Genomic DNA, 14,057 nt, shown 5'->3' with positions numbered 1-14,057 from the left:
CATTATTATGCCTAATTTGGACAACCAGGTATGGTGAAGATAAGGTACTTTTTAAAAAAATGAATAAAATAAAATAAAATAAATAAATTAAAAACATTTTCTTGAATAAAAAACAAAGTACAACAATATAAAAACAGTTACATAGAAACTAGTAATGAATGAAAATTTGTAAAATTAACTGTTAAAGGTTAGTATTATTAGTGGAGCAGCAGCACGCACAATCATGTGTGCTTACGGACTGTATCCCTTGCAGACTGTATTGATATATATTGATATATAATGTAGGAAGCAGAATATTAATAACAGAAAGAAACAACCCTTTTGTGTGAATGAGTGTAAATGGGGGAGGGAGGTTTTTTGGGTTGGTGCACTAATTGTAAGTGTATCTTGTGTTTTTTATGTGGATTTAATAAAAAAAACACAAAAAAAAACAAAACCCGATACTGATCATAAAAAAACCGATACCGATAATTTCCGATATTACATTTTAACGCATTTATCGGCCGATAATATCGGCAGACCGATATTATCGGACATCTCTAGTTATTTATTTACCAAATTTGCAAAATCTTCCACCAAAAATATTTTTCTTAGTGGAATATTTGATGTGAAGTAATGGGAACCTTGGATAGGTCAATAATTCTTAACATTGATTTTGATTCAATATTATGTTTTGAGCAATGACAGTTTGAAAGAGAAAAAAGTGCTTTGTTTTATTAGTCAACATTAGTCAACATTGCAACTTTTTCTAAATTACATTTAACCTTTAAGCTTTTTTTATTTCACTTTTGTTATGTTTTTGTTTATTTGAATAGTATTTTTAGAATGTGCCGTGGGCCTTTAAAACATTAGCTGTCTGCTGCAAATGGCCTCCGGGGCACACTTTTGACACCCCTGCTACAGATAATAAAAAATTAAATGTGATAAATCTATGGATAAAAAGCAGAGCCTGGCGACGCATGCGCGTTTATCATAACTCTCTCTCTCTCTCTCTGTCTCTGCCCCTCCCTCACCAATGCTGCTGTTTTTGTTTTTAACCCCTTCTTAACCCATTACATTGAAAATAGGGATGTCTGATAATATCGGCCTGCCGATTTATCGGCCGATATTATCGGCCGATAAATGCGTTAAAATGTAATATCGGAAATTATCGGTATCGGTTTTTTTATTATCTGTATTGGGGTTTTTTTTTTGTTTGTTTTTTTTTAATTATTAAATCAACATAAAAAACACAAGATACACTTACAATTAGTGCACCAACCCAAAAAACCTCCCTCCCCCATTTACACTCATTCACACAAAAGGGTTGTTTCTTTCTGTTATTAATATTCTGGTTCCTACATTATATATCAATATATATCAATACAGTCTGCAAGGGATACAGTCCGTAAGCACACATGATTGTGCGTGCTGCTGGTCCACTAATAATACCTTTAACAGTTAATTTGACAAATTTTCATTAATTACTAGTTTCTATGTAACTGTTTTTATATTGTTTTACTTTCTTTTTTATTCAAGAAAATGTTTTTAATTTAGTTATCTTATTTTATTATTATTTTTAAAAAGTACCTTATCTTCACCATACATGGTTGTCCAAATTAGGCATAATAATGTTGTTAATTCCACGACTGCATATATCGGTTGATATCGGTATCGGTAATTAAAGAGTTGGACAACATCGGATATCGGCAAAAAGCCATTATCGGACATCCCTAATTGAAAATACACGCAAACCTAACTCAAAATGCTGGACATTTGAGGCATTTAAGAAACTCCGCCCGGACAGCTCCGCAAAAGAGGACATGTCCGGTGAAAAGAGGACGTATGGTCAGTCTATCCTAGCCGCGATCAGTTTCACCGGACATGTCCTCTTTTGCTAGCATGCTAGCAGCGACCGGGCTAAAATAGACTGACCATACGTCCTCTTTTCACCGGACATGTCCTCCTTTGCAGGGCTGTCCGGTTGGAGTTTCTTAATTCCCTCAAATGTCCGGCATTTTGACTATTGTTTACACAACGTGCGTTACGCTACTTAATATGTCCGTGTGGAAACTCGTTCAGTACACCTCCGAACTGAACCGAAACCCCCGTACCGAAACGGTTCAATACAAATACACGTACCGTTACACCCCTAACGAACATACAACGCCACAAAGTTCTATCTCTGATTCTACACAGTTCCTAATGTTTAGTTGAGAGTGCATGTATTTATCCGACCTTTGTCATTGTCAGGTGTGTCCCTGGGCCGCGATTCCAACATTCCTCAGATCGCCCAGGAGCTAATGAAGAAGATGATACACCAGTTCGCCATAGAGTATGCATCGAGGTGCCTACTCCACACCACGCCAACGGATGTTACAACAAGGATCTCCTCGCCTTTTTCCCAAACGCCTGATGCCCCCTTGGACCTGACAGTGAGCCGACCTCAGGGTGAAGAAGAACGGCAATCTAATACTGGTGGGTGGATGTATTTCTTACCAAATTGGGCTTGTGATCTCTTAAAGGGTAACTGCACTTTTTGGGGGAATTTTGCCCATCGTTCACAATCATTATGAGAGCCAAGAAGACAAAAGGTAGATTTTTTGGAGCATTTTAAACATGTAAAAATCGTCATGTTCTTGTGGCTAGCAATGCAGCTAAGGGGAGCAATCAATTCTACCTCTAAATCACTTTAAAATGCATTCAAAAACCGTCAACAATACTTCATTCACGTTATATACATACTTGCAGTGTTTATTTTGTACATATTACATATTGTTATGAAGGTGTCTGTTACTACATTATATACGTACTTGCAGTGTTTATTTTGTACATATTACATATTGTTATGAAGGTGTCTGTTACTACATTATATATATACTTGCAGTGTGTATTTTGTACATATTACATATTGTTATGAAGGTGTCTGTTACTACATTATATATATATATACTTGCAGTGTGTATATTGTATATATTACATATTGTTATGGAGGTGTCTGTTACTACATTATATATATATACTTGCAGTATGTATATTGTACATATTACATATTGTTATGAAGGTGTCTGTTACTACATTATATATATACTTGCAGTGTGTATATTGCACATATTACATATTGTTATGAAGGTGTCTGTTACTACATTATATATATACTTGCAGTGTGTATATTGTACATATTACATATTGTTATGAAGGTGTCTGTTACTACATTATATATATATACTTGCAGTGCGTATATTGTACATATTACATATTGTTATGAAGGTGTCTGTTACTACATTATATATATACTTGCAGTGTGTATATTGTACATATTGCATATTGTTATGAAGGTGTCTGTTACTACATTATATATATACTTGCAGTGTGTATATTGTACACATTACATATTGTTATGAAGGTGTCTGTTACTACATTATATATATACTTGCTGTGTGTACATTGTACATATTACATATTGTTATGAAGGTGTCTGTTACTACATTATATATATACTTGCAGTGTGTATATTGTAAATATTACATATTGTTATGAAGGTGTCTGTTACTACATTATATATATACTTGCTGTGTGTACATTGTACATATTACATATTGTTATGAAGGTCTCTGTTACTACATTATATATATATATACTTGCTGTGTGTACATTGTACATATTACATATTGTTATGAAGGTGTCTGTTACTACATTATATATATATACTTGCAGTGTGTATATTGTACATATTACATATTGTTATGAAGGTGTCTGTTACTACATTATATATATATATACTTGCAGTGTGTATATTGTACATATTACATATTGTTATGAAGGTGTCTGTTACTACATTATATACATACTTGCAGTGTGTATATTGTACATATTACATATTGTTATGAAGGTGTCTGTTACTACATTATATATATACTTGCAGTGTGTGTATTGTACATATTACATATTGTTATGAATGTGTCTGTTACTACATTATATATATATACTTGCAGTGTGTATATTGTACATATTACATATTGTTATGAAGGTGTCTGTTACTACATTATATATATACTTGCAGTGTGTATATTGTACATATTACATATTGTTATGAAGGTGTCTGTTACTACATTATATATATTTGCAGTGTGTATATTGTACATATTACATATTGTTATGAAGGTCTCTGTTACTACATTATATATATATACTTGCTGTGTGTACATATTACATATTGTTATGAAGGTGTCTGTTACTACATTATATATACTTGCAGTGTGTATATTGTTCATATTACATATTGTTATGAAGGTGTCTGTTACTACATTATATATATACTTGCAGTGTGTATATTGTTCATATTACATATTGTTATGAAGGTGTCTGTTATTACATTATATATATACTTGCAGTGTGTATATTGTACATATTACATATTGTTATGAAGGTGTCTGTTACTACATTATATACATACTTGCAGTGTGTATATTGTACATATTACATATTGTTATGAAGGTGTCTGTTACTACATTATATATATACTTGCAGTGTGTATATTGTACATATTACATATTGTTATGAAGGTGTCTGTTACTACATTATATACATACTTGCAGTGTGTATAATGTACATATTACATATTGTTATGAAGGTGTCTGTTACTACATTATATATATACTTGCAGTGTGTATATTGTACATATTACATATTGTTATGAAGGTGTCTGTTACTACATTATATATATACTTGCTGTGTGTACATTGTACATATTACATATTGTTATGAAGGTGTCTGTTACTACATTATATACATACTTGCAGTGTGTATATTGTACATATTACATGTTGAAATGAAGGTGTCTGTTACTACATTATATATACACTTGCAGTGTGTATATTGTACATATTACATATTGTTATGAAGGTGTCTGTTACTACATTATATATATACTTGCAGTGTGTATATTGTACATATTGTTATGAAGGTGTCTGTTACTACATTATATATATACTTGCTGTGTGTACATTGTACATATTACATATTGTTATGAAGGTGTCTGTTACTACATTATATATATACTTGCAGTGTGTATATTGTACATATTACATATTGTTATGAAGGTGTCTGTTACTACATTATATATATACTTGCTGTGTGTACATTGTACATATTACATATTGTTATGAAGGTGTCTGTTATTACATTATATACATACTTGCAGTGTGTATATTGTACATATTACATGTTGTTATGAAGGTGTCTGTTACTACATTATATATATACTTGCAGTGTGTATATTGTACATATTACATATTGTTATGAAGGTGTCTGTTACTACATTGTATATATACTTGCAGTGTGTATATTGTACATATTACATATTGTTATGAAGGTGTCTGTTACTACATTATATATATACTTGCAGTGTGTATATTGTTCATATTACATATTGTTATGAAGGTGTCTGTTACTACATTATATATATACTTGCAGTGTGTACATTGTACATATTACATATTGTTATGAAGGTGTCTGTTACTACATTATATATATACTTGCAGTGTGTACATTGTACATATTACATATTGTTATGAAGGTGTCTGTTACTATATCACATATAGACTTGCAGCGTGTCTACAAAACATTGATGGAAGTTGTTTTAGATAGCTTTGAAGGCGTTTATCATCTTTTAAAATCTAAAAAAAAAAAAAAGACGTGTTCTCGTCTCTTTTGATTTTGAACAATAGGCAACATTCCAAAAAGTGCAGTTCCCCTTGTCCTGTTAAGATTTGTAATTATTAGCCTCATATCACACTCTCTGACTATCCATTTATTGTTATTACTTTACTAACAGTTGTTGTTTTTTCTATTTTGTAGAATTTATCGGTTGGTAAGCTAATTTACTAGTTTGACTTGTCTACTATGGTAGAATAAAAATATACTAAATACTGGCCAATTACTGGTAGAAATAGAGTCTTGGGGACAAATCAAGTTAAGATTATACAAATGATCTGGCTTTACCAGATTGCTTGACTGACCACCCACACCCCCGAAAGTCAATGCCAGAGGAAGAGACGGTGCTTCCAAAGACATTTACAGTCTTACAGAGCCCAGCCCTAATCACTTAAATACATCTTCCTGCAACAGATGGCGTGCTTGACCTCTCCAAAAACAACGGTGACAGCTCCACAACAACTTCATCAACAGCCAACACAAAAGCCTCTGGGTAAGAATACGACTTCTTCTATCTACAAAACGAGTGGCACTTGAGATTTACGGTGGAAGAATATATGACGAAGCCATGATGTAAATGTACATATTTAACATAGTAATAGTATGTTCTTGATCAATACCTGCATGCTCATTGTGGTTTTGTAGCATGGCCAAGTAAGAATGATTAGGATCAGTGTGTTATTGAATGGTATACATCTTTGTTTGGCTGCACCATCGGTTATATCATTTTTAATAGTTGATTTGGTTTTGGTTGAGTGGGGTTGACTCTTTTATCTCTTGAGCGGTAACGTCACAGCATCGGTATTCTATTTGAAGAAATGCCAGTAGCTCAGGAATGTAAACAGAAAAGAACATGGCAATGTTCTGCATCTCTGAATTGATTTGATTTCTGACTGATGGAGTGATAAATAAATTGGACTATTGAACATAAGTCTGTCACAGAAGGATAACACAAAACTGCAAGGGCTGTTGCGAGTAGCCATTCACAGACTGTCCCACCTGGACGTGAAGAGGCTGTGTCTGTCAGTCAGTGGCTGAATACAGGCAGTGATGTTACCAACACAAGGCATAAAAAGTGTGGACCCCTCGCTCTACAACCCCCTTCTCAAATCACACCTCCTCCATCCTGACCCTGCTGTTTGGTCCTCCCATCCCTAGGAGGCAGCTCCAGCAGAAGGAGTACACTGAAAGGAGCTCGGAGCTGTCTGGGGGGCTGCTGTCTAAGGCTTTGAAGGATATTTGCTCAGGAAGGCTGCAAGAGCGGCGCGCTGCATTGCTTTATGGAATACCTCTTCATGTCCTGAGGCGAGGCCTGGAAGGCTGTTCGGAACAAAAGTTGCACCAAGTTGCACAAGGAAGAAAAGATTTCTGGGAGGAAACGGCATCGATGTCGTCGATGCTTGGCGGGGAAGCCCGTCTTGTTCTGCAGAAGGTTGCGGCGTGGGCTGAGCGGGCTGAAATTGGAGGATCTACGGAGGAGAATGGAGAGCTTACATTTCTTCCGTCCTCTCTTACCTATTATCAGCCGAGTGGTCTACTTAAGACCCTCCCCGACTCTTTTCTCCAGCTCAGGGATGCCCTCCAACCCCCGCCGAGCCCCACTCTGGACACTCCCACACCCCTGCGTATCCCTCAGGTCCGATCCATGTCCAATCGCAGCAGGTCAGCCCAAGCTGAGAATCACAGTGTGACTGAAAACCTCCGTACCTCACCAACAGACGGGGCTGCCAACTTGTCAACCACTGCCAGACCTTTGTCTCTCTTCAAACTCAGACCTCCTTTCCTGGCACTTGGCTGTGCAGGGAGCGCCAACCAGTCACCTCATCGCCTGGTACATCGCAGTTCCTCATTGGATGATTCGGAGGAGGGGGCAGACCGCCGCGACAAAGACAAGCAACCGAGAAAGAAACGCGGAAGATACCGGCAGTATGACCACGAGCTGATGGAGGAAGCCATCACGATGGTGATGGGAGGCCGCATGAGCGTCTCTAAGGCCCAGGGGGTTTACGGGGTACCCCATAGCACTCTGGAATACAAAGTTAAAGAGCGCACTGGAACACTGAAAAATCCTCCCAAGAAGAAACCTGCCAACATATGCTTGTCTGGTTCTGGTACCACTGCCAGTTCTGCCAACTCAGGGACTCTATTTTCAACTGCTGCTGCAAAGAGGTTCTAGATACCTCTGAACACCTCCAGAACTCCTCAACGCTAGAACCCACCACCTCTTACAAGAGAAATGTTTTCTGGGGTGAACTTGTTCAAACACAACACATGCCTTTACAAAAACGTATGGTTATACTATTCAGGTTAACTGTGAGTCTCTAATTGATAGTCCTACTTTCTGCCGTGTTTCACCTCGTTGGTCCTGGGCCTAATTCAGCACGTTTAAAGAGGCAGGGACTGTCCAGTACAATGTAAGAATTGTATTCTATGGTATTGAGAATATGATAGCCTACACCAATTCTCAGAAGCCATATTGCAAATGTTTTCTTGAAATACTGGTTCTGTGGAGAATTTGTATCACTCCCAACTGAAATGCTGACTGGAAGGTCTATTTTGTTAAAACCTGCGAGAGAAGATCTCCCAGGATGTCATGTGTGAAACACGGAGGGTAACAATCAAAGGTGATTCCAGTGTTGGTTAGCTGTTAGGAAACTAGGTTCTTCAGGTTTGACTGAATTCTTCATTTTCTTTGTTAATGAAGCATCAATGATTGTCATTTGCAGCTTCAACCTCTCTGACTAAGGCCATTGAAGTGACTTAGAGCCATGATAACAATAAAATCACATTGTAATTATTGCTGTACACCTCTACAAACAGGACGATTGTATATTGGTAACCGCTGTGATAACTACATCAATGTGAGTTTATGTTGAAGAGATTAGCGTAAAAAAAAGTTTGTCCTTGTAGTTTTATTTTCTCTTTCTGTACAGGTGTAGTGGGAATGCAACTGTGCAGCATGTTTGCACATGTGCACGGATAAGCTTGGGTAATATGTTATTGTGTGTGTGTTGTTAAAGATGTTTTGTTGCCACTGATATTTACCAATTTTGCTACGGTAGCTGTATCACCGTACAACCTCATATATACGACTGCTGCTTTGAAAAAAAAAAAAATCAAACCATTTTCCTTGTACAAACAATGTTTAGATGGGGGTGTAGCCTTACAGACTGGATGGCTAGTGTACTCATCAACTGGCTTAATTGTGATGATGGTGGCTTTGTTGGATTTCGGTGAGAGTGGCTTTACTCTTTGTCCCAGTCGAGGAAAATCTGTCTGGACTAGTCTCCCACAACAAGACCTATAACGGTGCAAATACCAAAGCAGCAGTTCAGGGTTACCACCAACAAGCTGTTTCTCTTCGTCTTGCTGTGACGTCAGCATGTTTGTCTCTCTTTCTAACCTCACTGCCGCATATACCTCTGAACTTTACTGGCCTACAGCCCAGTGTCAGTCAGGCCTTGCACCAAGGTCTCTGTGTCAAGGGGTATAACCTTGTTCTTTTGAGTTTTGTCTCTCAATGAACATTTCAATGCCATCTACGACACTGGGCCTCAATGGCAGATATGCCTTGTTTAGTTTTTTTATAATCTAGGTTTACATTCTCGTTCAGCTTTGTATCTACTTGCAGTTTGAAGGCCTGATCACACGTGTTAGATACTGATTATGTCCATTCCTGAATGTCCTCGTTTGCACAGTTTCTTAGTGACTGTCTGCCTCTTTTACACCGGAAAAGTAGAAACTTTGGGATTAATAGCATTATCAATTCACACACAACATAACCATTTTACTACAAATTCTGGACTATAAGCCGCTACTTTTTCACTACACTTTGAACCCTGCGGCAAATGTATGGATTTTAATCATGTAATAAGTTATTTAAAAAAACCAAGCAAAGACACTAAATAGGTGTGTCATTGTTTGTGCTATATCGCCATTTTTGGATGAGTTTCACTCACTGTTTAGACCAGGCCTGGGCAATTACTTTGACTCGGGGGGCCACATTTAGAGGAAAAAATGTGTCTGGGGGCCGGTATATCTATTTTTAGGGACACTAATACAAAACTTCACAATAATGTCTGATTGAATGCTAAAAACGTTACGACAGACCGCCTTGAAAAACGTAATGGAATTTTACATTTTTCTACGAACGATAAAACACTGAATATTGAAAAATATGAACGTCACACCACCTTTCGATTGACATATTTTACAATCAAGTGAAAGGCAACAATAAGTGAAATATGAACGCGAAGGGTACAAAATAAACTCACCTACAATCTGATATATCACTAAGCTTTAGAACTTTGTTGTGAAAATCTCCTTCCGCGTCTGTTGAAACGCTTCCCCGCCCACACTGCTTGGTGCCTCGTCTGAGCTGCTGTGACGTAGAATACCATAGTAACTAATTAGATTACCATAGTAACTGGTATATCATCCATAAGCGCAGATTCCAACCATTGAAATACTTAATATAGTTGAAGACTTCTGGTCATTAGAAAACCTGACTGCACATCATAATGGCAGCTACACTTTCCATCTTAAAGATCTAAAAAAAATATTTGGGAATTGAAAAACTCAACGGGCCGCATGTGGCCCCCGGGCCTTAACTTGCCCAGGTCTGGTTTAGACTAAGCTTTCAATCGGAAGTACAAGTTCCGTCCCGTCCTCTAGCCGTTAATAACGTTTTCTACTCGTATGGATTCTTCATTCGTCACTCCAAGCAACGTTTGTAAGTTTTACAATACAACTAAAATAATTCACACTTACGAAGCCGTCCTATGTGTGACGTCTGTAAGAATGTTTTCATGCATACTTGTGCGTGCTACCATAATGTAATGCAGCTAGCGTCGTTAGCAATAGCTATTATGCTAAGACGTTAAGAGTGTCTTTAGTAGTATTATTAACTCATTCATTTTGTATTGTTTCAGTTTCGTAAATTCCCTAAAACTTCACCTTGGACTTAAGTGATTGATTGAAACTTGTATTAGTAGATTGCACAGTTCGGCACATATTCCGTACAATTGACCACTAAATGGTAACACCCGAATAAGTTTTTCAACTTGTTTAAGTCAGGGTCCACGTTAATCAATTCATGGTATAGTCTGTTTAGCTAATTGGAGAGCTAGCTTGCGCGGCTAGTGGGTCCATGACCATGACTTCGGTTTTGTTTGATCAGCCGTTTTACTCCCATGTTACAGACACCGTTTGGAAACAATTAAGGTATATAAATAAACATTTATTAAATATTTCTGGGTTACCCACATATGCGGTCCTCTCCAAGGTTTCTCATAGTCATTCACCGACGTCCCACTGGGGTGAGTTTTTCCTTGCCCGTATGTGGGCTCTGTACCGAGGATGTCGTTGTGGCTTGTACAGCCCTTTGAGACACTTGTGATTTAGGGCTATATAAATAAACATTGATTGATTGATTGATTGATTTCTGTGTTAAAAAAAAACTCCTTTCACAACGTATATGTTTGCAGCTTATAGTCCGGTGCAGCTAATATATGGAAAGATATATACCATTTTTAATCTAGTGGGTGTGGCTTATATATTGGTGCGCTCCAAAGTCCAGAATATAATGTCATTATTTTGTCACTTGCTGGTGAATCTTTTGATCATAACAAAATCTGCTATGTATGCATACATGTGATTGCACTACCAGTTATTTAAATCATCGTACGCTGTCTTGAGAAGCTGTTCTGTGTGATACGTACTGTATTCATTTTACAGCACTTAAAAACACACTTTTACTAGTTGAGTTGTTGTACTAATTGAGTTGTATTGGAGCACTTAAATGCAAAATGTGTTTCACTGTACCTGCATGAATGCTTTTAAATGTTAACCCTTTTTCTATATTTAATTTCACCCTAAAATGACACCTGTGAATGTTGTGATTGTTTTAGTGTTGATTTTTGAAGTCTTTAAGTACATTTCTGGAAAGAAACATTGACAATAACACTACAGCAGGGGTCACCAACCTTTTTGAAACCAAGAGTTACTTCTTGGGTAGTGATTAATGCGAAGGGCTACCAGTTTGATACACACTTAAATAAATTGCCAGAAATAGCCAATTTGCTCAATTTACCTTTAACTCTGTTATTATTAATAATTAATGATATTTACACTTAATTGAATGGTTTAAAAGAGGAGAAAACACGAAAAAAATGACAATTAAATTTTGAAACATAGTTTATCTTCAATTTCGACTCTTTAAAATTCAAAATTCAACCAAAAAAAGAAGAGAAAAACTTAAAAAAAGAATTTATGGAACATCATTAGTAATTTTTCCTGATTAAGATTAATTTTAGAATTTTGATGACATGTTTTAAATAGGTTAAAATCCAATCTACACTTTGTTAGAATATATAACAAATTGGACCAAGCTATATTTATAACAAAGACAAATCATTATTTCTTCTAGATTTTCCAGAATAAAATTTTTAAAAGAAATTCAAAAGACCTTGAAATAAGATTTAAATTTGATTCTACAGATTTTCTAGATTTGCCAGAATATTTTTTTTTAATTTTAATCATAATAAGTTTGAAGAAATATTTCACAAATATTCTTTGTTGAAAAAACAGAAGCTAAAATGAAGAATTAAATTAAAATGTATTTATTATTCTTTACAATAAAAAAAATAAATTTACTTGAACATTGATTTAAATTGTCAGGAAAGAAGAGGAAGGAATTTAAAAGGTAAAAAGGTATATGTGTTTAAAAATCCTAAAATAATTTTTAAGGTTGTATTTTTTCTCTAAAATTGTCTTTCTGAAAGTTATAAGAAGCAAAGTAAAAAAAATAATGAATTTATTTAAACAAGTGAAGACCAAGTCTTTAAAATATTTTCTTGGATTTTCAAATTCTATTTTAGTTTTGTCTCTCTTAGAATTAAAAATGTCGGGCAAAGCGAGACCAGCTTGCTAGTAAATAAATAAAATAAAAAAAAATAGAGGCAGCTCACTGGTAAGTGCTGCTATTTGAGCTATTTTTAGAACAGGCCAGCGGGCTACTCATCTGGTCCTTACGGGCTACCTGGTGCCCGCGGGCACCACGTTGGTGACCCCTGCACTACAGAATGTAAGAGCCCCAGCCTGAATAGACCTCATTTGCATGTAGGCCATTTGTAAAGAACTGTATTTAGTTCTTTATTAATCATTGATCACTCATTTATAAAGGTGGAAACACTTATTTAAAACTATGTGTATCCACAAGGAATATCTGGAAGTTTACAATGGCATTACAACTCCTACAAAAAATATTGTAAAAAATTTGTTAAGACCACTTCAACACTGACAATCGCTGGACCCAATTAAGATTTTTGGAAACGCCATCGCATTTAAAACGCATCATTGTCCTTTAAAAAAAAAAAAAGGGTGACTTTTTTGTTGTTGTTGTGTTATCTATGTCACGACCTCATTGAAAAACTGCCGAGTTGAACATCGATTTATTGAGCTGTGTAGACTGGATGAAAGTGCTGTTATTTGAAGAAAAGAGGTTTGAGCGTTTCTACAATCTTTCCTGCTGCTTTGTGCAGAATGTTATTTTGCCTTCAGCGACTCATCAATAAATACAATTGTCAACGTAAATGACCAAGATGTGCCTTCAGTTTTGGTGTATGCTCATGTGAACGTCTGAACAGGGTTTTTCCTGGCTCAAATTAAAGCAGAGGTGGTACAATCCTGACCGTGCGCCAGAATCTTAACTCAATTTACAGTAATATGCTTTAAAGGCCTACTGAAATGAATTTTTTTTATTTAAACGGGGATAGCAGATCTATTCTATGTGTCATACTTGATCATTTCGCGATATTGCCATATTTTTGCTGAAAGGATTTAGTATAGAACAACGACGATAAAGATTGCAACTTTTGGTATCTGATAAAAAAAAGGCTTGCACCTACCGGAAGTAGCGTGACGTAGTCAGTTGAACATATACGCAAAGTTCCCTATTGTTTACAATGATGGCCGCATGAAGTGAGAGAGATTCGGACCGAGAAAGCGACAATTTCCCCATTAAAGGCCTACTGAAAGCCACTACTACCGACCACGCAGTCTGATAGTTTATATATCAATGATGAAATCTTAACATTATAACACATGCCAATACGGCCGGGTTAACTTATAAAGTGACATTTTAAATTTGCCGCTAAACTTCCGGTTCGAAACGCCTCTGAGGATGACGTATGCGTGTGACGTAGCCCGACGAACACGGGTATGCCTTCCACATTGAAGCCGATACGAAAAAGCTCTGTTTTCATTTCATAATTCCACAGTATTCTGGACATCTGTGTTCGTGAATCTGTTTCAATCATGTTCATTGCATTATGGAGAAGGAAGCCAAGCAAGCAAAGAAGAAA

The 14,057-nt window shown here is 36.2% G+C and overlaps 1 protein-coding gene across 2 annotated transcripts in view; it reads left to right on the top strand.

Annotated features, from left to right (window-relative positions):
• lcorl (ligand dependent nuclear receptor corepressor-like) overlaps positions 1-14,057 on the top strand; it is a 78,181-nt gene that overhangs the window by 36,067 nt on the left and 28,057 nt on the right. For both annotated transcript variants that reach the window (XR_009821808.1, XM_062026301.1), the window contains exons 5-6: positions 2,233-2,457; positions 6,109-6,187. Coding sequence is in view for 1 of the 2 variants with exons in the window: in XM_062026301.1 (XP_061882285.1) it covers positions 2,233-2,457; positions 6,109-6,187 (304 nt within the window). In the remaining variant the exon portion in view is untranslated. The remainder of the gene's footprint in view (positions 1-2,232; positions 2,458-6,108; positions 6,188-14,057) is intronic.

The sequence above is a fragment of the Entelurus aequoreus genome, linkage group LG18 (genome assembly GCF_033978785.1).
Source record: "Entelurus aequoreus isolate RoL-2023_Sb linkage group LG18, RoL_Eaeq_v1.1, whole genome shotgun sequence".
Classification (NCBI taxonomy): Eukaryota; Metazoa; Chordata; class Actinopteri; order Syngnathiformes; family Syngnathidae; genus Entelurus; species Entelurus aequoreus.
This window is presented reverse-complemented; position numbering and strand designations above follow the sequence as displayed.